At 48.8% G+C, this 23,356-nt stretch overlaps 2 protein-coding genes across 7 annotated transcripts; one reads left to right on the top strand and one right to left on the bottom strand.

The window, feature by feature from the left end:
• The first annotated feature begins 122 nt into the window (after window positions 1-122).
• Window positions 123-6,960, top strand: LAMTOR1 (late endosomal/lysosomal adaptor, MAPK and MTOR activator 1). The gene is made up of 5 exons (XM_082340424.1): window positions 123-304; window positions 5,030-5,175; window positions 5,427-5,504; window positions 5,859-5,985; window positions 6,328-6,960. Exons 1-5 carry the CDS (start codon window positions 263-265, stop codon window positions 6,418-6,420), a joined length of 486 nt encoding a protein of 161 aa, XP_082196550.1. The 5' UTR covers window positions 123-262; the 3' UTR covers window positions 6,421-6,960.
• A 379-nt stretch (window positions 6,961-7,339) lies between these two features.
• Window positions 7,340-23,298, bottom strand: LRRC51 (leucine rich repeat containing 51). Of its 6 annotated transcripts, none has more exons than XM_082340404.1 (7): window positions 23,146-23,298; window positions 14,718-14,801; window positions 13,973-14,110; window positions 9,315-9,520; window positions 8,539-8,715; window positions 8,243-8,391; window positions 7,340-7,960 (listed from the first exon to the last, which is right to left on the bottom strand). In XM_082340404.1, exons 3-7 carry the CDS (start codon window positions 14,052-14,054, stop codon window positions 7,819-7,821), a joined length of 756 nt encoding a protein of 251 aa, XP_082196530.1. In that variant the 5' UTR covers window positions 14,055-14,110; window positions 14,718-14,801; window positions 23,146-23,298; the 3' UTR covers window positions 7,340-7,818. The 6 variants fall into 6 exon arrangements, with proteins under 6 accessions (XP_082196530.1, XP_082196529.1, XP_082196534.1 ...); XM_082340403.1 differs by lacking the exon at window positions 23,146-23,298 and adding an exon at window positions 23,022-23,124; XM_082340408.1 differs by lacking the exons at window positions 8,539-8,715; window positions 23,146-23,298 and adding an exon at window positions 23,022-23,123.
• Window positions 23,299-23,356: the final 58 nt, after the last annotated feature.

The raw sequence follows: 23,356 nt of genomic DNA, 5'->3' as shown, positions 1-23,356 counted from the left end.
CCTCCCTTTCCTTGCATCACGTGTCTCACGGCCTGTCACGCAGCGTGTGCCTTCCCATTGGTTGGCTAAGATCACGCGGTAGGGGCGGAGCCGGAAGCCGGGGTTCCGGCGGCAGCCGCAGCGGCTAAGCTCCTCTGGGAAGGGGTAGGCGCGGGGGCGGTGGTTACTTGCTGGATGCAGGCGCGGGTCATGTGACCGGAAGGGCTCCTGACGGACGCCGTCCCTCCTCGGCGCGGCCTGAGCGCCCGGCCCGACCCCCGCCATGGGGTGCTGCTACAGCAGCGAGAACGAGGACTCGGACCAGGTGCGGCCGCCGCGGGCGGGGCTCGGGAGTGAGGGCTGAGATCCTGGGGCATGGGGCCCAGAGAAAAGGCTGCAGAAGAGGGTCAGCCGGACTGCAGGGCTCACTGAGTACGGGGGCCCGGAGAGGACAGATTACAGAGGAGACGCCGGGCCGGACTGCTACCCCTTTTAAAGCCCCAGTTCTTTCTGCACAGCCCCTGTGTTGGGATGTGCAGGCAGCCGCCTATCCCGCTCGCTCCCGCGCCTTCCATCTTTCCCTACCTTCAGACCTTTACAACTTCAAGGATCCTCAGCCTAGGTCTCGGGGAAGTACTTTCTTCCCAGCTTCCTGTGCCTTCTCTGTGCTTTGCATTAACGGGCTTTGTGAATCCACTGTAGAGGTGGGTAAGCTGAGGCTCTGAGTTAGAGTGTCCCGATATGAATCAGGAATCTGTGTATACTCTGAATCCCTGGGGTTGAAGAAGGAAGGTCACTGCTGATCTGGGGTCAGAGAAGGCCTTTGGAAATTGGTGTCATTTGAGTTGATCAGTGAAGGTTTTAATAGACACAGTGAGGACATCAGGACGTGTGGGAAGTTGGAAAGCAACAAATCGGGCTTAGCTTTGGCTAGATTGGGGGGAAAAGAGAGGTGGGCTGGGGAGCTCAGTTTGGCCTGCCTCAGTGCAGTCCCTACCTGGGGCCTCAGGGTTCCTCTAGCTAGCAGGGTGTTTGTCCTGGGAATTTGGCTGTATATCTGATCCTTTTGCAGAAAGGATTAGGCTGGGAAGGCCTGTACAGTTTTAAATTCTGTCTCTTCCCCTTGGTGTATTCTAACTTCCCGCCACACTTTAATCCCTGCCCTGCCTGCCTGACCTCCTTTGAGGAGGGGAAGACCTTTTCAAGGATGAAGTCTCAAGTTGTTGGCCACTTGCCTTTTTGGTTACCTCTAAGCCTGGATTGTACATTTCAACACAGAGACAAAAACTGTAGAAAGGTTTCAGCAAGTAGCTCACAGTCCGGTGGAGTAGATGGTCACAGAAACGGATTATATCACTGGTAAATGGGAAGTAGGTCTTTCCTCAGTGACTCATGTGAATCTATTTTGGGTCAAGGACTTAAACTGGGGAAAATGTCACTTGTATGGGAGGGATGGGTGGCCCCTGGGCCTCATTAAGCCTCCAAATGCCCAGTGAACATACACTCATATTTCTGTGCCTTATGTTAGGCATGCCATATGGCCAGTACCTCACACTTTACTCCAGCCTGTTAGAAATAGGAGACAATATCCCTGCCTACTGGGAAAGCTATGGTTTAATGGGAAATTATCCCTTAAACCATAATATGGACTCTTGCAGGGAATGAGTCAAGGGTTAACTCTTTATGAGAAAGGATACCAGCTTCTAGCTGGAATTGCGGTTTTCTTGAATCTCCACCTTCCCCTTGATGGGTTTTCATTTCTGTTTCTAACCCCCAGAGATGGTGCTTGATCAGTCCTGGGTGATTTGAGGCCTCACGTGGCGAAGGTCCGCTTACTACCTAGTCTACAAGCCACAACCATTCACTGTCCCCTCTTTCGGGTCTTGGGCAGGCTCCTCTCCCACTCTCACATCGGACCCTTTGTTATAATAATAAAGAGAAATGTATAACATGTTACAGTTTTCAAAGACCTTTTACAGTTATCTCACTTGATTCTTGCCAAAACGTCTGTCATATAGGTACCAGTTATGTCTATTTAAATGTGAAGAAGAACTTCAGAGAGGCGAAGTGATTTAGCCAAGGTTACAGAGCTGAGAAGTGCCACAGGCAAGGTATTTTGATGCCAAGTCATGTCTTTATCCGTTGGGTCGAGCTGTGTGTTCTAGCTGTGCCCACAGACCAGGTGGCTAGTGATAGGCCACATACGTGTCTGTGTTAGAGTAGCCAGTGAAGCTCTGACTCCCAGGTTGACGTTGACTCCAGGACAAACCTTGGTGTGAAAAACCTCCCCCATGCTCTATTCACCCTTTTGGGGATGGGGTGATGTTATTTGTCCACTCTAATTGTGGTAGCATGGCCTCTTCCAGGAGTCTAGGTCTCAGGAAAACAACCTTGTTCTTGAAGAACCCCTTATCCTGCAGGAGGATCTGTCTGAAGTGGGGCTGGGGAAAGGATGGACATATAAGAAGAAACAAACTCTGGCTTCATTATGGAGCTGGCTTTCCTTAGAGATAGTTTAATCTTTGGCAAACATCTTGTTTTTAGTACTTAGTTTGTGTTTTAGGGGGTCGGGGTGTCTAGCAGTTGGGAGCCGATGAGGCAGAAGCCCATAGCTTCTGTCTCATGTTGTTGGGAACTGGGGACATGGGCAACCTAGGCTTGAGACAGAAGAGTAATGTCAAAAGGCTGGCCCTGCCTAGGGCAGGGCAAGCAGGGTAGGAGGAAGTGTCCTCTGTAAGCAGAGTTGTGGAGCTGTGGGCAGGGGAGCTGGGAGCCTGCAAGTGTGAAAGTCTGGTAGGAACTGAGATAGGCCTGAAACGGAACACTAAGGAGTCTGGTGGTCTGGCACTGAGGGCTGGTGAGTCCGCTTTAGCCAGGATGGCCCCTTGTCTCTGGTTTTGTCCTGGGCACCCTTGTTCTTTATGCTTTGGATAGATACCCAGCATATCCACTTATCCAATTTGCAGCTGACACAAAGCCAGCAGGGATTTGCAGCTGATGGGCTCAAGGCAGGGTTGTATTCAGAAAGATTGCAGTAGATAAGAACAAGGGGCTACAACAAGACAAGGAGAAATAACACGTAGAATTATACAGGACCAGGGAGACTTGGTTTGGTCCCAGGTCAGTTCTAGGGGTTGTGGTGATTAGCACAGGCTAGCAGAAACAGGGCTGCTGAAACTAATGAAACCACATTCACAGAGGTGTGGTGGCTTGGCAAGGGAGGGAACAACTCCAGCTTTTCAGGTAAGGATACACCGGGAGCACCAAGTTTGGTTCTGGGAGTCCCACACAAAGAGAGCATCAGAGGAGAGGAGAGTGATCACCTGAGAGTAGAAGGGACCTGCCCTCAAGAAGGGACACTTGGGGACTTCCCTAGTGGTCCAGTGGGTACGACTCTGCACTTCCAATGCAGGGGGTCTGGGTTCGGTCCCTGGTCAGGCAACTAGATCCCGCATGCACGCCGCAACTAAGAGTTTGCATGCCACAACTAAGGAGTCCGCATGCCGCAAGTGAGACTTGGCGCAGCCAAAATAAATAAATAGAGGTTTAAAAAAAAAAAAAAAAAATGGGACACTTGGGAATTTCCCTGGTGGTGCAGTGGCTAAGGCTCCGTGCTCCAAATGCAGGGGACCCGGGTTTGATCCCTGGTCAGGGAACTAGATTCCCACATGCTGCAACTAAAGATCTGGCACGCTGCAACTAAGACCCAGTGCAGCAAAATAAATAAATAATTTTTTAAAAAAAAGGCTTCCCTGGCGGCGCAGTGGTTAAGAATCCACCTGCCAATGCAGGGGACATGGGTTCAAGCCCTGGTCCAGGAAGATCCCACATGCCGCGGAGCAACTAAGCCTGTGTGCTACAACTACTAAGCCTGCACTCCAGAGCCTGCGAGCCACAACTGCTGAGCCTGCATGCCACAGCTACTGAAGCCCGCGCGCCTAGAGCCCATTCTCGGTAACAGGAGAAGCCATGGTGATGAGAAGCCCATGCACCACAACGAAGAGTAGCCCCCACTCGCCACAACTAGAGAAAGCCCATGCGCAGCAATGAAGCTCCAACGCAGCCAAAGATAAAATAAATAAATTTATTTAAAAAAAGAGAAAAGAAAAAGAAGGGACACTTGGACTATGGGACCCAGAGTTTGCAGCTGGGACTCCTGTCCTGAGATAATATGAGGAATGGCTATTGAGAGGTTGGACTTGCTTTTCCTTGGGGCCCAGGGCCTTGTCTGGCCTCACAGGGCCTCTCCATCCTGGGAGGAGACAGCCTTGCTGGGGAGGATCTGATCTGGGGGATTAGGAGGGCCATTCTTGCGCTCCTGACTTGTATTAGTTTCTCCTCTACACCCCACTGTTTTGGTATTTTCCACCTCCTCTGTCTTCCAGCCTCCAATATCCTTTCTCTGCTGGGGGCTGGAGCATTTTCTTTCTTTCTTTCTTTTTTTAAAATTAATTAATTAATTTATTTTTGGCTGCATTGGGTCTTCGTTGCTGCGCGCGGGCTTCTCATTGCGGTGGCTTCTCTTGTTGCAGAGCACAGGCTCTAGGCATGCGGGCTTCAGTAGTTGTGGCACGCGGGCTCAGTAGTTGTGGCTCACAGGCTCTAGAGCGCAGGCTCAGTAGTTGTGGCGCACGGGCTTAGTTGCTCCACGGCATGTGGGATCTTCCCGGACCAGGGCTTGAACCCGTGTCCTCTGCATTGGCAGGCGGATTCTTAACCACTGCGCCACCAGGGAAGCCCTGGACCATTTTCTGAAGCTGCAGGGCTGTTACTAAATACCTGCTTTGTGCCTCTGTCCATCTTTTCAGGGCCTCTAAGACTGCTTGGTTCCACTTTAATTCATCCTAGACCACCAGCTTAGCTTAGCTTCCAAGGGCAGGCAGGATCTGAGCCTTAGAGCTGACATTCCGTACAGTGGGCCACTTGGGATATTCCTAATAAAAATATTTTTGGTGCTTAAAGGTCAGAGCTGGGCTGAGAAGAGAGCCTAATAAAGGTGAGTTGGACTAAGGGCCTCAGGGCTGACGTCTCCCCCCATGGCCTCTCCTAGGACCGAGAGGAGCGGAAGCTGCTGCTGGACCCTAGCAGCCCACCCACCAAAGCCCTCAATGGAGCTGAGCCCAACTATCACAGCCTGCCTTCTGCTCGCACCGACGAGCAGGCGCTGCTCTCCTCCATCCTCGCCAAGACAGCCAGGTGGGCATCACAGGACCGGGCCTGGCGCAGACCTCCTCCATCCATATGAAAGACTGGGATGGAGAGCCAGGCCCAGGACGTGGGGGATGGGACAAGATCAGTGGGAAGAGGTGCCTCTGGGCCCAGCCCTGCTCCTGTGGGCAGGCAGGGACACTGGTGTCAGATAGCCCTGGAGTTGGCACCTGGCAGTGAGTCTTGTTTGTCCGTCTCGGAAGCACCTGTTATGTCCTCTCTGCCTCTTCTCCCCAAAGCAACATCATTGACGTGTCTGCTGCAGACTCCCAGGGCATGGAGCAGCACGAGTACATGGACCGGGCAAGGCAGTACAGGTGAGCCCCTGGCCAGCTTGGATCCCTCAGGCTACTTGGGCCCCTCCCTTCCCCTCCCTCTGATCCAGCTTTGGAGCCTGCGCCCCAGTCCAGGCTTCTCGTTTGGGTGTGGCCCGGAGGGTGGCCCCAAGTCACTTGGGTGTCTCAGTAGATGGTCCTGTTGACCCAGTTTGCCCCATGACACTCAAGGGTATGGAGACTAAAGGAGGTCGGCCTGGAGTGGGTTCGTGGTGAGCTGAGGCTGCTGTCACCTGCTTCTCTGGTCTGAGGAAGTGAAGCTTGCCTGGGCTGGCTGGGCCGACTGTGGCCTGACTGCCTGTCCCCACCCTCCCCCTCCCCCTCCTTCTCGGCCAGCACCCGCCTGGCTGTGCTGAGCAGCAGCCTGACCCATTGGAAGAAGCTGCCGCCGCTGCCGTCCCTCACCAGCCAGCCTCACCAAGTGCTGGCCAGCGAGCCTGTCCCCTTCGCCGACTTGCAGCAGGTGAGCCACCCCTCGCCCCGGCCCTGCCCGCTGGGTGGCAGCGAGGTACAGGGTTCGCCCCTCCACCTCAGAGGAGGTAGGGAAGTGGAGTTAGGGAGCCTGGTAGCCTGTGGGCCCTGCTCACTCCCACCTCACTCTTAGTTTCTTTCTCCTCCCCATCCCCTCTCTTAAACCTTCATTCTTTTGCTACTCTTTGTTCTTCCCTTCTGTCTTTCCCATCCCTTTCTCTTTGGCTCCCTGTCCCCCATCATCCCCTCTCTGGCCATCCATCCCCTCCCCCTGCTTCCGGATCTCCCTTCTCACCCGTCTCTCTGTTCCTCTCTCCCGGTCCCTCTGTCCCAGGTCTCCAGGATAGCTGCTTATGCCTACAGTGCACTTTCTCAGATCCGTGTGGACGCAAAAGAGGAGCTGGTTGTGCAGTTTGGGATTCCTTGAAGAGAGGGGCCCCTGGACAGCTCTTCCTCTCCTCTCTTCACTCCGTCTCCACCCTGCCTCCCCTGGCCCCCAGCCTCACTGTGGCTTATACAGTATCCTAACCTGCTACTAATCACAGAAGAAAGTGGAGGAGGAGGAGAAGAGTGAGGCGAGGAGCCTGAGCAAGTGAGGATGGAACAAGGGAGGGTAGAACCATTTGGGACTGGCCTTCGAAGCCCTGGCCAGGGGTGGGGTGGGGGGGTCACAGGGACAGGGCCTGGTAGGTCTTCACCGTCACTGGGAAGGTGGAGGTGCCAGTGTGAGGGTGATCACTAGGGGGCCTCTTAGGACCCCCTGCCCACCCTTTCTTGGCCTCACTCCTGTCCCCCTCTCCCTGACTTGGTGCTCACGTGCACCTCACGAGGGCTTGTGACCAGGGTCTGGATGAGCTTGAATTTGAATGAATTGAGTTTGTATTTCTAGCACCCTCGGTTTTTACATGTTTGGGGTTTTTCTGTTTTGGTTTGGTTTGTCACCCTCGATAAAGGAAGTGTATCCATCTGTGTGCTGGTTCCAGCCCCTCTGTCCTGCCCACCACCCTACTACTTACTTCTGGCTACTCAAGTCTGTGAGCAGCGAGGTGGAGGAGGGGGAGGGGTCATCTTCTAGGGGCACTAAAAGGAATCAAGGAGATAAGGGTTCAGGGTTCCCAGGTCTTAGCTGAGACTTGGCCTGCACTAACCTCAGATTGGATAAGACTCAGCTTGTCCCTCCTCCAGTGATGGGAACACTGTCAAAGCTGAACAAACTTGAATCTGAGGCAGCTGTCACTGTTGTGGGTATTGCCTCAGGCTCAGTGGAATTACCAGGAAGCCTGGTGAGAGGGTGGAGGTATGCAGGGAGACCAACAGCACCTGGTACAGAGTCAGCAGACACATAGTTTCAAGCAGAAGATTCTTTTTATCAAGTGAAATCTTAAGTAGAATCATGACATGTAAACATGACAGTGGAACTACTCTCATCTGATTGAAGTGAGGGGTTCAGAGGTTACAGCCTGTCTTATTGGCCTCCTGTCATGGAAGCCTCTGAGGCATCTCCACAGAACCTTGGTGCTCTGTGAAGCAACTCTAACCTCAGGATATCTGAGCTGAAGAGTGCAAAGGGGCCCAGACAGGTTAGATAAGTTTCCCAAGGCCATGCAATCAGCCCAGGTCTTCTGCATCCCAAGCCAGCAGGCCTTTCCTTCCACTTCCTCCTTGTTTCAGTGAAGTGAGACCAGAGCTACTGGCGCTTGCCTGAGTTGGGGGGCATCTTTACATGGTATAAGAGACTTCTGATCTGCTGAACAGCTCAAATCATTTATTGTCAAACCAAACTGACCATCCCCGGGCCTTTAGGACTGCTGGGGTCCCAGGAACCTCAGAGTGCGTTGTGCTTGATCCAGACCTTCTTGGGTTTAATGTTCATGCGTTTCCACACTTCAGCTGTTGTGCGGTCTGCCTTGGTGACCCCACTGAAGTCGAACGTGGTGATACGGGGCAGGGTGCACAGCACATATTGCCTGTGGGGAAGACTTGGGCTGGGGGCCAGGCCCCCTTCTAGAACCCCTTTCCGCCTCCACCAGTCGCTCCTATCTCCTCTGACTGCAAGGAATGGAGGGACTTGAGTAGAGTGTGGGGGAGACTGAATTTATCCTGACTGACATCAAGAAATGCCTAAAGCCCTCTACTCCCTTCCCTGGTCCAAGCATAGCAGAAGGATGGCATTAGGTTTCTAACCCTAACCCTCCTCCTTTCCCTCATGGGAGCCCAGCTGGAGCCCACCTCCAGGGCAGGGCACTTACCTATACCCCTTCTCTTCCTCTATGGGGTTCCCATGGAGTGTCAGGCTGCGGAGCCGAGGGAGGACAGCCAGCTTGTTCACCTCTCCAAGGCGCTGGATGCTGTTGCCATGGAGGTAGAGCACACTCAAGTTGAAGAAAGTTGTCAGGACCTGTTGGGGAAGGAAACCGGAAGCTAGACTGGACAGAGCCGTGTATCTGTGCTCGGGACTGACTTGTGGGCAGAGAAGGAAGAGTTTGGGGAACGATTTGTCACCCCCAGAGCCATACTAGATTGATTCCAACCTACTTTTATTTACCTTTGAAGGGGTACAGGGGCACCACACTGACAGAGCACTGTGATCCGAGGGGCAGAAGGTATGGGCCTGGGTCCTATCACTGCCACTGACTTGCCAGGTGCCTGGGCTCTCCTGCTCCTCCTTGAGCCTTAGCTGTCCCTTCACTGAAGACCATTCCAGCTTTGGTGTTCTAAGATTCTATCATGACAGGGGACAGGGGACAGCATCATGCTAGGTACATAAGAGCTTTTAAAATAGTAGTTAAATTGAGATCACTGCACCTGGGGAACAGTTTCCAAGTCATACTCTAACTCCTTTCCCCTCTAACACAGATCCTGGATGAAAAGGGGCCAGTTTTGTTTGTTTCTTAAAATTTAGCCTGAGTTCATGGAAAGTAACTGCTGTACTTTTAGTACCTACCTCTGCAAAAGAACTTGGCACAAAGCACAGTGGGTGCCCAATAATAAGCTACAATTTTACTTCAGCCTCTTGTGTGAAGGCTTGCTATGTGCCGGTTGCTTTTCCATATGTTCTCATTTAATCCTCACAAAATGTTTATAATGCTGGCATATTATCCCCATTTTTCAGACAGCAAGGCTGAGGTTTTGAAAGGTTAGGAGCTTGCTCAAGGTCACAAAGTCAGAGGCAGATCTAGTATTTGAACCTATATCTATCTGAGCCCACAGCCATGTGCTTTGCAGGGCACCATGCTGCCTCACTACTTCCTTGATAATACGTGGGAGGTGGAGAGGCTGGGGGCTGGACAAGGTGGCTTCAGGTCCACCCTCTGGACTCACAGGGTCAATGGAAGTCAGGTCGTTGAAGGACAGGTCAATCCAGGCCAGGTTCTCCGGATGCTCCAGAAGCTGTGAAACCACATGGTTGAAGTCCCTCAGGTCATTGAGGACATTGTTGTTCAGCCACAGGGACTGAGACATTGACTTCCCTGACTTTGCGTGCCTTAGTGGTCGTAGCCCTGTCCGTGGCTCCTCGCTTAACAGATCTGTGGGGACAGAGTGAACTTTGGGTATGTCATCTTTGCTTTTCTGGCTCTGGGGGGTGGCAAAGGAACAGAACTGGGAGGATTTGTAGCTAGAGGAGCTGGTAGGGCCAGAATCCCATGCTTGTGTCTAGTGCGACTGTATGCACTGTTCCCCAGACCCCAGCAGTCAGAGTGAGCTTGGATTAAGGGTCAAACACTTCCCATCCCAAACTCTTGGTTTGGGTCACGTGCTCCTCTCAGGTCTATTGTATCATTGGGTCCTCTGTGTACCACCCCTGTGTGGGAATTGGAGGGAGGCGGATTTTATAGATGAAGAAACCAAGAAGCAGAGGTGTTGGACTTGAGCCAAGATGCTGAAGCACAAAATCCAGAATTATCCACTGGTAGAGCCTATAGAGTCCACTTCAATGTCACACTCTCTTGATGTCCTCTCCCTCTTCCATTAGTATTGAGTAACTGCTACGTGCCAGATACTGGATATACAATGGTGAACAAAATGAGAGATAAGCTCTGTATGAATAATAGAGCAGGGGTGAAGCAGATGTTTATGCCTTGGAGGAGCTCAGATGGGAAAGATGAAAACGGACGGTCAATATACTATAATAAATGCTATTTAAGTGGTGGAAGCATGGAAAAGGGTCTCCTAACCCAGTTGGGGAACTTAGGGAAGTTTCCCAGGGAAGGTGAAGCCTGAGCTGGATATCTCAGTGGGTTAGGAGACGTTAACCAGGCAAAGAAGGGTGGAAAGGGCGAGAAGAGCATGAGCAAAGGCACAGAGGTATGGAATGGCGTGGGTGCACACACACGTACTACACAAGGGGGCAAGGAGGGAAAAGGAGACACGGAGCCTTGAAAAGCAGGCTGAGTATCTTAGACTTTATCCTGTAGAAGATGGGAAGCCACTGGAGGGTTGAAAGCAAAGAAGATGATTCAGCTCTCTCAATTCAGAAAGATCACTCTGAAGGTTTAGTGTGGAGCATGGATTGTAGGGAGTGGGTGGGACTGGAAGACCAATTTGCCTCTTTCAGTCATCTAAGCAAGGATGAGAGGGACATACAAACAGCATGACTTCATGGTTGACTAGATACAAGGGTAGAATAATATTCCAGGATGTTGGGACTTCCCTGGCGGTCCAGTGGTTAAGACTCGGCACTTCCAACACAGGGGGCGCAGGTTCGATCCCTGGTCTGGGAACTAAGATCCCACATGCTGTGTGGTGCAGCCAAAAAAAAAAAATTCAAGGGTGTTGCTCAGTTTTCTTGATGACTGGTGAGATGCCAGTCCTATGAACTGATACAGGATTAAGAAAAGGAGAAGAGGGACTTCCCTGGTGGTCCAGTGGTAAAGAATCTGCCTTCCAATGCAGGGGACGTGCGTTCGATCCCTGGTCAGGGAACTAAGATCCCACATGCCGCAGGGCAACTAAACCTGCGTGCCACAACTACTGAGCCTGCGTGTCTCAACTAGGGAGCCCGTGTGCCGCAAACTACAGAGCCCGCATGCCACAACTAGAGAGAGGAAAAACCCGCACACCACAACTAGAGAGGAGCCCACACGCTGCAGCGAAGAGCCCGCGTGTGCTGCAACAAAAAGATCCCACATGCTGCAATGAAGATCCCGCGTGCCGCAACTAAGACCCGACGCAGCCAGAAAGAAAAATCAATCAATCAGTCAAAATTTAAAAAAAAACGAAAAACAGTTGGGAAGGTGATGAGTTCAGGCTTGGCCTTGGCATGTCTGAGGTTCCTATAGTACTGGAAAGAGGAGAAGCCAAGTAAGCAGTTGGATATGAAGGAGACATAGACTTGAGAATCATTAGCATAGAGTACAAGTTAGAGAAATAGATGAGATTCTTCAAGCAGAGCGAGGGTGGGGGGAGGGGGCATCCATTAAAGAAGTTAAGAACCAGGGCAGGGCAGGGAGAACCAGGAGGCTGACAGTCTGTCAGTGGCAGAGTAAGAACCATACACCAGCTCTGGCTGAGGTGACTAGATGTTTCCTGTTGCCTCTGTGCCTTTAGTTACTTGTCTAAAGCTGCCTCCCAGAAAGGAAGCAGTATTTTCTGAACTGGTCCACTTGTCTTCACCCTCTCCTCAGCTCTTACTGGACACACTTCTCTTCCACCCCCACCCAGCTTAAACAACTTCTCCTCAGCTGCAGGTCAGGCAGCATCCACCAGGTGGCTCTCTGTCGTGGTCCTGGAGTGAGCAGACCCACAGTTGGGGCCTGAGGGTGGGGGGAGGTGGCAGGAGGGTCATGGAGCGGAGTACCCCAGCTCGTGAATAAACTCCTAATCCTGACCCCCAACCTCACATCTCCTGACTGCAAACCCTGAAATGAAAAGACAGATGAGTAAAAGTTAAGATCAAAATAAGCCCACCTACGGACTAGCCTCCAGTCTGATGAGGCAGCAGCTTGGGGAATGCCAGCAAGCATGGGCTGATCCCCAGCTCAGGGGGAGCCACTGGGGATGGTATTGCCTAGAACTTGAGGCTGCCTGGGGTTGCTGTTATCATGGATCATGGGTGGAGGAGGGTGTCCAGGCTGCTCTCCTCCGACTCCATCAGAGCACTGCATTGCCTGAGGATCTGTCAAAGCTGCCCTGTTCAGAGTAGGCCAAGGCAGGTCTGGAAATTGGACCACAGATATCAACACTCAAGAGAACTAGGGGTTGTCTAGCCCCAGGAAGATCTGGGGAAAACATAATTCTGTCTTCATATCTATGAAGGGTTGCCATGCAGCTTTTCCCATGTGTCCCCAGAGAACATGTGTTTGATGTGAAGAACTGCCTTGTGTCATTCCTCACCCTGTAATGGAAGGGCTGGTAGGTGTGTGGTATGGGACTCCCTTAACTGTGGGTTTGTGAGCAGTTAGAGCATTATGGGTTGGAGGTAGTAGACTGGATGCCTTCTAAAGTCACTGCCATTTCAGATTCTATGATCCATATATTGATTAATTCAGGAAATAGTGTACCAAGTACCCCCAAACTCTACCCTGTCCTCTAACCCCAATTTTAAGTCAGTGCAGCAAATGCCCTGGGGAACCTGAGGGGACTGGCCTTTTGGGGCTTAGATGTGCCTCTCCTTCTCCCTTCCCCACTCAGCAAGGAGCACTATGCCTGGCATACGTGTACAGACCTACACACACATATATAGAAGGCTTAATAGTAGTGGGTGCTCAAGATTTAACTATTAAATGAAAGACAGGGCATCTGTGCAGATTATGTTTTGTGTTGTGCAGTTATCCTTGGTCATAGTAGCTTGTCTCTCCCCTCCTTCTGAGGACACCATAGAGGGCTAAGCCACACTCCCCCCTCAGAGCTAGGAATTCTCAGGGTAGGTAGGAGCCATACTTCTCTCCTTCCTCTGTCACCTCAGCTATCTTGTACATAGCCATTATTGCAGCTAAAACCCTGTGAAACATGGACTACATCAATCAGAAGTGATGCTGTGCATAATAAAGGAGGATCACGGCAAGTGGGTGTGTGCTATGAGAGAACAAATGGGAGTTACTGTTGCAGCTGATGCCAACCCAAGTAGTAAGTACCCTAAACCCAAACCCAAGTAGTATCCAGTACCCTTGATAACTATTCACGTGCTTCCTGAACTTAAAGGTGGCCACTGCTCGCCTAAGAGAGTCGACCAAAGCCAGATAATGGGTCTAGGTTATGTTGATGCCAACCTGTGTTCTGTGAAGGCAGATGTACTGATGTGTTTATGAGAGCAGATAACAAAGACAGAAGAACTTCCCTGGGAAGAAGCATATTCCCTTGAGAATATGATCTTGATGAGAGACTCCCTCTGTCCCCTCCTGAAAGGTTCTAGGTGCCCATTTACAAACACACTGAATGATAAAATAGGAATGAGCGTGGGCAGTGCTGGGACCTGTAATAAGTGTGGGTGATAATGGAATAAACTTGGATATGACTGGAATGAATATAAAATTTGTCAATAAATATTTAGACTGGAAACATGCCAGTTTGTTAATAACGAGACCTTGCATGTTTTACCAATGATCAGAACAGGCTTGTGTCCTCAGACAGAGGAGAGTGGGTTCTGCCTGTTGGCTGGGACTCTGTAGCAGCCTGTGTTTTCCTTTCATTAGTCTCTTCTCTCCAGGTAAAAAATGGAGAATAAAACTATTGGCTGATAGACTGGCTCTCCAGTTTTCTTCCACCTGGCTATCTTGCTGTAGCCTGGCTTCTTTTGAAGATCATCAGTTACCCTGAAAGCCCCCTGGTTCCTTTCAGATTTGCTGTTAATTTTTAAAAAGGCCAAACTCTTCCACCCCCACCTCCCTACCCATTACTCTCCCCAAAAGCGCAACAACAAAAATCCCATATGCTTATGGGAAGAATCTCTTTAGGCTTTTAAGTAGAAGACTGGCTTCTCCCTAGGGACCACACCCATCCTGCTGCCATGGTGAGTGGAATATTGTGCTCTGGGGGCTGACCTTGGGTCACGTGGATGCTTCGGAAGGAGTAGTCAAGAGGGGGCTCTTGCACCGAAGTGTTCATATAGTCCTGTTTGTTCATAGCTCAGGCCATCGTTTGTCAGGTGTAAGCATGGGCCCTGGGAATCCGGGTTCAGCCTGGGAGGACAGAGAAGGACTGGTGTTCGGCCCTCAGGTTTCCTCATAGCTCTCCACCCCTGCTATATACCCTCCACTACTCCAGGTTTGCGTGGCTGCATTTCTACTTTAAGATAACAATCATGATTCCTTGCATTTGTAGGGCACTTCCTACTTCTCTGAGCACCTTCACATTCCTTAGAGTTCATTGATAGTTATAATACCCATTTGTACTTTCCAAAGAAACTGAGGCCCCAGGGTGAAAGCACTTGCCCAAAGTTAAGCCAGTGAGTCAGTTGTGGACTGCAATCCTAGTCTTCTGAATCCTACTCTGAGGCCCTTTCTGCTACTCCATAGTAGTTGCCATGAAAGCTGTCTTGATACCTACCCTCTGGTGACATCAACTGGGCTATTCTATTGCAAACCCCTGAGGGCCTGCACTGGATCTGGTGTCTGACAGCCCTTTGCAGTCTGACCCAGATGGGGATTTGCTACCTTCTCTGCTCACCTTGTCTGTCAGCCCCATTATCTTTTCATCTGAGACCCTACTTTCAGCTACATCCTGAATGTAGTCATACATATATAAACATACATACACATAAAACCAGAGTCTGCCTCACTCACTCACCTGTCACTGATGCCTGAAACTCCACCATTAGGGATTCATTCCTTTGGGTTCAGGGATTGTTCCCTGTTAAAATGGAAATACCCCCTGAGAGGGGTGAACACAGTGTTATCAGTCATTTACAATGTGGTGTGAATTGTCTTATCAGATCCTTTCCAATTTGTTAGCTCAAATAAAGCTCAATTTTTCGACTGGGCTGAGCCATGAGAACACCACTCACCTGTGAAGAGGAGAGCTGACACACTTTACGAGGGGTTTTGTATGTGACACAAACAAAAGACAAACAGACTGACAAATACATGTCCCAGTCAACCTCCCCTTCTCACTTCATCCACTGCTGTCACCTCCTTTGCATTTACTACTTTACTTGCTTTCCAAAAGGATTTGAGGTATTTTACGGTAATAACGCACTCATAAAACAGGATGATTTGTAGAACAGAGCTGTCCAACGGAAATATAATGAACATCACAAATGTAAGCCACGTGTATAGTTTCTTTTTCCACATATGTAATTTAAAATTTTCTAGTAGAAAGAAAAGTCAAAAGAAACAGGTTAAGTTTAATAATATATTTTATTTAACCCAATATATCCAAGATATCACTCAACATATAATTGATATTAAAATTTGAGATACTTTACACTTACAGCACATCCCAACTGGGACAAGCTACCTGTCAAGTGCTTAATAGCCACTTGTGACTAGAGGCTACCATACTGGACAGTACAGATATAGAAAATGAAAACATGGAAGAGAAAGATTAGAAGCCAGAATAAAGGAAGAGAGAGAGAGAAACCAGGGAATTAGGAAACTATGCCTCTATTTATCCCTGAAATTCCTGGCAGCTAAAGCAAAAGTGGAAACCTTAGTATATGTGGTTCTCATCATTCAATTCAAAGAAACAATTTGTATCCAGAGACTATGAAATTCACAAATGTTCTTAAAATGGAATTTCTCTTAAGAAACCATGGACCTGATAGCTTATAATTCAGCTTAAGCTTAATACAGTCTAGATAAATTCCTTTTTTGGTGACTAAACATATGAAGGATAGAGTTTAACAGGTTTAGAGGAATGGAAAGTGAGTGTCTTCCTCTCAAAAAGCAGCAGTCTCAACTGAGCTTTGGGGAAGTGCTGGCTTGAGTCACTTCACAGCTGAATTCTCTGTCAAGTGTGAGACTGGCCTGATGGGCATGGGCTGTTGACTGGGGAGACCTGAATCTTTGGATATCAAATCTCCAGACACAACAAAGAACACATTCTTTTGTAGAAATAGAGGAAGCTGGCTTGCTTCTCACCTAGAACCCACAAGAAATTTGATGCCTCTGAGCAAGACTGGGTACTTTTCTCAAGTTGGGACCCCAGAGTTCAGCACTACAGGACATGGATTTTAGCTTAAAATATTTAAGGGCGTATTTTTACCATTAATCTCCTTGACCATCAGAGAACCTCAGTGCAGTTCCAAAGGACTTCTGATTTTGTGTAGCACCAGCTCCTGAAGCATTTTTCTGGATGAATTAGTATTAAAAATAGAGCCCCGGGGCTTCCCTGGTGGCGCAGTGGTTAAGAATCTGCCTGCCGATGCAGGGGACACGGGTTCGAGCCCTGGTCCGGGAAGATCCCACATGCCGTGGAGCAACTAAGCCCGTGTGCCACAACTACTGAGCCTGCGCTCTAGAGCCCACGAGCCACAACTACTGAGCCTGTGTGCCACAACTACTGAAGCCCGCGTGCCTAGAGCCTGTGCTCGGCAACAAGAGAAACCTCCACAATGAGAAGCCCGTGCACTGCAACGAAGAGTAGCCCCCGCTCGCCGCAACTAAAGAAAGCCCGAGTGCAGCAACGAAGACCCAATGCAGCCATAAATAAATACATAAATAAATCAATTTATTTATTTATTTTAAAAAAATGGAGCCCCAAGTAGTTGGACAAATTTGCCCATTGGAAAGGGTTATTAGTCTTCTCCATTTAAACACCAGCCCAGGCTGTGAGCTAGTATTGTGTCTTATTCATCATCTAACACAGAACCTGGCTTACAGCAGGCACTCAGGAAATGTTTGTGGGAGGAATGAATGAGAAACTGCCAAATACAAGGATTTCTGTTTTGGGGGTGTTGATGCTAAGCTGCACTTTCTAACAATTGGCTCCGAGGTTCAGCTATTTCAGTCCACACCTCATTCACAGTAAGATATTTAATTCAATTCTTCAAACATTTGTTGAGTGCCTGCTGCCCTATGCTTGACCAGAAGGAATGAAGCCAAGATACAAATAATAGAACCCTGTCTGTAAAGAGCACAGGAAATCCTGCTGGGTTGCTATTGATTGTGGCAAACCAGCCTGCATCCAGTTCTAAGAAACAGCTGCCTACTTAGTGAATACTCTCATGTTTCAGTACTCAGCTCTAGTATACCCTCTTTGATGAACACTTTCTTTCCAGATAAAATTGATCATTGTGCCCTGTATCAGATTGATTCCCTTGATGAACCCTATCATGGTCTCCCCTATATCCATCTCTTTTGCCCTCTAACCTTGTAGTTCCATCCACTCTGATGCTGGGTTCAGCCATGCGACTTGCTTTGGCCAACAGGATGTTGGTAAACATGAAGCAAATAGAAGCTTAAAGAGAGGACTTGCCCTGTGCTCTTTGCCAGTGCCAAGAGAACATGGTTAGCCTGCTGGAGGGGTATGAGAAATGTGTAGGTGAGATATGTGAAAAAGAGAGCCAGTGATCCCAGGTGAGGCCATCCTAGACTAGCCTATAGCCAGCCTACCCGAAGGCAAGATCAGGAGAGTCACCCAACCCACATGTGACTGCAAACACATGAATCAGCCCTGTCAAGACCAGAAGAAACACATGGCTGACTCGGAGACTTGGAAGCAATAATAAATGTTTATTGTTTTAAGCCACCATGTTTTTGGATGGTTTGTTATACAGCAATAACTAATTGATATATGCGCCCACTGTACTTTGAATAAAATTTCATCACAGCCTGTTTCCTTATCTGTAAAATGGAGACAAACCCTGTCTTGAGAGCTGTTGTATGTCCTGTAGCAGGTGTTCAATAAATTGAACCAGTTGTACTCTCTGTACTCATTTCTTTATAACCTACTTCCTGTTCCCTCCTTGTAAGCTTGAGGACAGGGAAAGAAGTCAGACTTCTTTCTCTCTTCCCACCATTACCCTGCACCAAGCCTGGGTATTCACTAAAGCCTTGATGGATAAATGGAGAAATGAAAGAAGAAATGAAGGAATAAATGAATGATATCTTCAAGGTGTCACATAGTGAACCTGACTGCTGGGGAGAACTGACGAGCCTTGAGGTTGCCTTACTCGCTCCAGTGGCTATGTTTTTGGAGTCAGTCTTTCCCAGCTGCTATTCAGCCTCATGACCAGGAGCTAGTCAGACCCTAGCGCCTTCCTCATTTGTCTACATTGACTGAATTGATGAATGATAGGGTTAGGGGCATACCTGCTCTGTTTTGGAGTTTTTTTTCTCCCGATTGGAAATATCGTTTACTGTTTTTCTTTTTTAATTTTAAAAGTTAACGTTATAGCTGAATAAAGTCAAACAACATAGAGAGATACATCAAGTGAAAACTAAAAGTGTGGCTCTCCATCTCACTCTCCAAGAACGCTCATGATTTACAGTTTGGGAATATAACCTCCTAGAAGACGTATATAACAAAATTATGTATATATATACATATATATATATACATTTTTAATTATTTATTTATTTTTGTTCATTTATTTTTGGCTGTGTTGGGTCTTCGTTTCTGTGCGAGGGCTTTCTCTAGTTGCGGCGAGCGGGGGCCACTCTTCATCGCGGTGTGCGGGCCTCTCACTATCGTGGCCTCTCCTGTTGCGGAGCACAAGCTCCAGATGTGCAGGCTCAGTAGTTGGGGCACACGGGCCTAGTTGCTCCGCGGCCTGTGGGATCTTCCCAGACCAGGGCTCGAACCCATGTCCCCTGCATTGGCAGGCAGATTCTCAACCACTGTGCCACCAGGGAAGCCCAATTATGTATATTTTAAAATAAACACATACTGTCTGTTCTTTTGTAAAGCTATTTTTTCTTTTCAAATTGTTGTAGACTCTCTTACCCTTTATAATAGCTGCAGAGTGTTCCATAGAATTTGTGTGTACCCTACTTTAACTTTACTTGGGCTCCCCCGTTGGTGCAGTGGTTAAGAATCCGCCTGCCTGTGGCACATATATACAATGGAGTATTACCCAGCCATAAAAAGAAACGAAATTGAGTTATTTGTAGTGAGGTGGATGGACCTAGAGTCTATCATACAGAGTGAAGTAAGTCAGAAAGAGAAAAACAAATGCCGTATGCTAACACATATATATGGAATCTAAAAAAAAAAAAGTGGTACTGATGAACCTAGTTGCAGGGCAGGAATAAAGAGATAGACATAGAAAATGGACTTGAGGACTTGGAGTGGGAGGGGGAAGCTGGGGCGAAGTGAGAGTAGCATCGACATACACACTACCGGATGTAAAATAGTTGGCTGGTGGGAAGCAGCAGCATAGCACAGGGAAATAGGTTTGGTGCTTTGCGATGACCTAGAGGGGGGATAGGGAGGATGGGAGGGAGGCTCAAGAGAGAGGGGATATGGGGACATGTGTATGCATATGGCTGATTCGCTTTGTTGTGCAACAGAATCTAACACAGTATTGTGAAGCAATTATACTCCAATAAAGATCTATTTAGGACTTCCCTGGTGGCGCAGTGGTTAGGAATCCACCTGCCAGTGCGGGGGACACGGGTTCGAGCCCTGGTCCAGGAAGATCCCACATGCCGTGGAGCAACGAAGCCCGTGCGCCACAACTACAGAGCCTGCGCTCTGGCGCCCGCAAGCCACAACTGCTGAGCCTGTGTGCCACAGCTACTGAAGCCCACGAGCCTAGAGCCCGTGCTCTGCAATAGAAGAAGCTACCGCAATGAGAAGTCCACGCACCACAACGAAGACCCAACACGGCCAAAAATTAAAAAAAAAAAAAAAAAAAAGATCTATTTAAAAAAATAATAAGTTAAGGCTTGGGAGTCAGAAGAAAAAAAAAAAAGAATCCGCCTGCCAATGCAGGGGACACGGGTTCGAGCCCTGGTCCGGGAAGATCCCACATGCCGCGGAGCAAATAAGCCTGTACGCCACAACTACTGAGCCTGCGCTCTAGAGCCCGCGAGCCACAACTACTGAGCCTGCGCTCTAGAGCCCGTGAACCACAGCTACTGAAGCCCACGCACCTAGAGCCCGTGCTCCGCGACAAGAGAAGCCACCGCGATGAGAAGCCCGCGCACCACAACAAAGAGTAGCCCCCTATCGCCGCAACTAGAAAAAGCCCGCGTGCAGCAACAAAGAACCAACTCAGCCAAAAATAAAATAAAATAAATTTATATAAAAAAAAACTTTACTTAATTTAACTTCATTTAATCAATCCCAAGTTGATCATGGAAATTTGTTTTCAGTTTTTGGAAATTGCTAACAATTGGAATTTGATTTGTTGATAGCCTGTCCCTTCTCTCTCTCAGGTAAGTAGCAACATGATGGCCCAGGAAGCTTTGAGGAATATTCAGATGAAGAGATCTGATAGGAGATTCAACAGCCTGGCCTAGTGAGGGTTTCTATTTATGGGCTACAGGTGGAAGAAAAACCAAAGACTGTCATGAAAAGTCTTCCACATAATCTAATGTATTCTGGGAAGTTATGTTTCCAGGTGCCAAAGGTAGGCCCCAAATTCAAACTGGTTCCTGCCCATCTCTCTACTCCCATCTCTTATCCTCACCTCCAATTCTGCAGACCAGCCAAATGCAACTACTTGGAGTAAGTTCTCTGCACCTGCCTCTGGGCTTCTGCACATCCAGCTTTCTCTGCTTGGAGTACAGTTTCTTCTTCTTTTTGCCTTGCTAATTTTTAATGACTCAGCTCCGGTTTCCCTTTTTTCTGAGGAGCCTACCCTCATGCCCAAGTCTAGATGTGCGACTTCTCTTCTGGACTCCCATAACACCCTATATTTACCTTTGGTAGCACTCGTAACACTAGGATTATCTCCTTACTATCTGTGTGTACATAAACTCCACCAGGGCAGAAGCCATGTTTTTCTCATGGTTGTATCCTGACAGTGGAGGCAAGTAGTACGTACCTAACAATATGTTAAACATTGCAACAGTGAATAACACTATAAAGGAGAGGGACACAAGGTTGCTATAATTGAGGGATCTGAGCTGCTCTGGGCAGTCAGGGGAGATAGTCCTAAAGAAGTGATTGACAGGGACTTCCCTGGCGGTCCAGTGGTTAAGACTCTGTGCTTCCAATGCAGGGGCGCGTGGGTTCATCCTTGGTGGGGGAACTAAGATCCCACATGCCACGCGGCTCGGCCAAAAAAAAAAAAAATTGATCGAGAGAAATCTGAAGGATAAGTACAAATTAACTATGGCAGAGGGAAAAGATGAACATTCCAGGAAGAAATAACAGCATGTGCAAAGGCTCTATGGTAAGTGGTTACTTGGAAATTTTGAAGACCTTAAAGAAGGCCATATAACTGGAGGGAGAGTGGGAGGGAAATGTATGGTTAGACTGGAGGCTGGAAAGATGGGCAGGAGTCAAGCTGAGATGTTGCTTGATGCTAAGAGCAATAGGAAGCCCAAGGTATATTTTTAATTGGGGGTATTGTGGGGAAAGTGAACAATATCAGATTTGCATTTTGAAGGATTACTCTGGTTGCAGTATGCAAAATGGCTCCGAGGGAAGGCAGGAAGGATGTGATGGTAGCTACGACTAGAGAAAAGATATTTAGAAGTAAAGCTGACAGGATTTTATGATGGATGGGAAATGAAAGAGGTATTAAAGATAATGCTTGTTTTTTTACTTCCGTAATGGTGGACAGAGGTGAGAACACTGGAAGAAATTCAGGCTTGGAGTACATAGGGATTATGAGTTCAGCTGCAAACATGTTGAGTTTGGATGTTTTTGAGATATCCTAAAGGAGATGTTGAAGATGCAATTTGTTATATAGATCTGGAGCTTGGAGATGAGGGTTGGGTGGGGTTGGAGATACACACTCCTGTACATCTGCATATAGGTGGTAAATGAAGTTGTGGATGTGGACGAGAATATCCAAGAAGAGAATCTAGAGTGAGGTGGGAAGTGGGCCTAGGACCAAGCATGGGGGAGCTTTAAGACAGTAAGTGGACCAATCAGGGCCAGCTAGGAGCCAGCCAGAAGCTAACTAATCATGGCAGCATCAGACATGGGTGCTGTGTTAGCAAGACTGTTTACTTATTGTTTAGTTAAATCTGTTTGATTCCCATTGTCTTTAGTCTCTCTAGTTACCTTTCCCCATTTAAACTTTCAAGGAAGGATCTGAAACCCATTCAGGCTGAAATGTAAATAACTCAATGTAGGCAATACAAGTTTCTTTTCCCTGGGGCAGTTTATCTTACTACTTTGAACAAGTCCTTAAGCTAGAGAGGCTGTAGGCTCAAGCTAGAGACTTGGCTGGAAGTTGGCAAATGGGGGTCTAGTCCTAGCTGTCACTGACTTGGTGTGTGGCCTCCAGCAAGTCACTGCTCCTCGCTAGGTTTCAGTTTTCCAATCTGTGAAATGGGGATAAATATCCTTGAACTCACAAAGCTCAAAAGAAAGACTGGATGTGAAGACACTGGGTAAGTTGTAATAGATCTGTCATGAAGACTGAAAAGGAGTGAAGCTCTAACTGCAGAACTTGGAGAAGCAGACCACAGAGGAGGTGTAGGGAGAAGAAGTAATTTAAGGACAGGACCCCTAATAAGTATGTGTGGGAAGATCCTGCTGACTCTCTGAAAAGGAAGCTCTACCCTGGGGTCTTCCTGCTTGGAAGGAAAGGGGCAGTTCAAGCCCCAGAAAGTTTCCTACAAATCCAGAATTAGGGACTGTGATTTACTCTAATCTTACTCCCATGTCTTGAAGAGGGTCTCAGTCGACCAGAGGAAAACCAACCCCATGTCTGAGGACGTTTCAGATCTCCCAGGATGTGTCAGGGATTTGAGACAGTAGTATTAGGGGGTCCCATCTTTGTGATGGGGGAGGTTCTTAAGCACCCCCAAATCTGTCTGGGTATGTGTCTCAGCCTTCCCTTCCCTCCCCGCGCCCGTCTATCCCATATGGGTTTCTGTCTTGTTCACTGCGAAAAGGGATAAGGGGTAACGGGGGAAGGTCTCAGGTCCCCGAGAAAGGAAGCTCTTAGTCTTTCCGTGCGCCCCTCCCCTCTCCATAGAGTTCTTGTCCCCTAGAGCAGGTTTCCTGTTTTCCCGCCCAACTCACCCGCAGTTGCTTCCCCTCCAGTCTCTGCGTCCCACTATCTCAGGGTTACTCAGAGCAACTCCATGGTAACTACGTATGTCACCACGTCCCAGCTGAGCGCCGTAGGCGCTGCCGCGATGCCTACCGGGAGCTGTAGTCCGTCAGGGGCTGGGTTCCAAGGCCGCGGGCGGTGCAGGGATTTGTAGTTGCCTTCGCCCTCAAGCCGAGGGCCGGGGTCCGGAAGTTGTGGCACCCTTTCTCCCTTTCCAGTGGCCCTCACACTTCCTTTTCCCGGGTCCTCCAGCGTGCTCTTGCGTGCGACGCCAGCCGACAGGGGCCAATTGAAGGGCGGCGCG

This window comes from Balaenoptera borealis, assembly GCF_965194805.1.
Source record: "Balaenoptera borealis genome assembly, chromosome: 11".
In the NCBI taxonomy this organism is placed as follows: Eukaryota; Metazoa; Chordata; class Mammalia; order Artiodactyla; family Balaenopteridae; genus Balaenoptera; species Balaenoptera borealis.
The sequence above is the reverse complement of the archived record's forward strand: the minus strand, read 5'-3'. Positions and strand labels throughout refer to the sequence as shown.

Excerpts from the sequence above, each read along its gene's own strand:
- LAMTOR1 (XM_082340424.1), top strand. The coding sequence starts at position 263 with ATGGGGTGCTGCTACAGCAGCGAGAACGAGGACTCGGACCAG. Across the intron at positions 305-5,029 it reads AGAACGAGGACTCGGACCAG|GACCGAGAGGAGCGGAAGCT; the intron begins GTGCGGCCGCCG and ends GGCCTCTCCTAG. Across the intron at positions 5,986-6,327 it reads CCTTCGCCGACTTGCAGCAG|GTCTCCAGGATAGCTGCTTA; the intron begins GTGAGCCACCCC and ends CCTCTGTCCCAG.
- LRRC51 (XM_082340404.1), bottom strand. The coding sequence starts at position 14,054 with ATGAACAAACAGGACTATATGAACACTTCGGTGCAAGAGCCCCCTCTT. Across the intron at positions 8,716-9,314 it reads ACCTGACTTCCATTGACCCT|AATCTTAGAACACCAAAGCT; the intron begins GTGAGTCCAGAG and ends CTGTCATGATAG. Across the intron at positions 7,961-8,242 it reads GAGGAAGAGAAGGGGTATAG|GCAATATGTGCTGTGCACCC; the intron begins GTAAGTGCCCTG and ends TCTTCCCCACAG.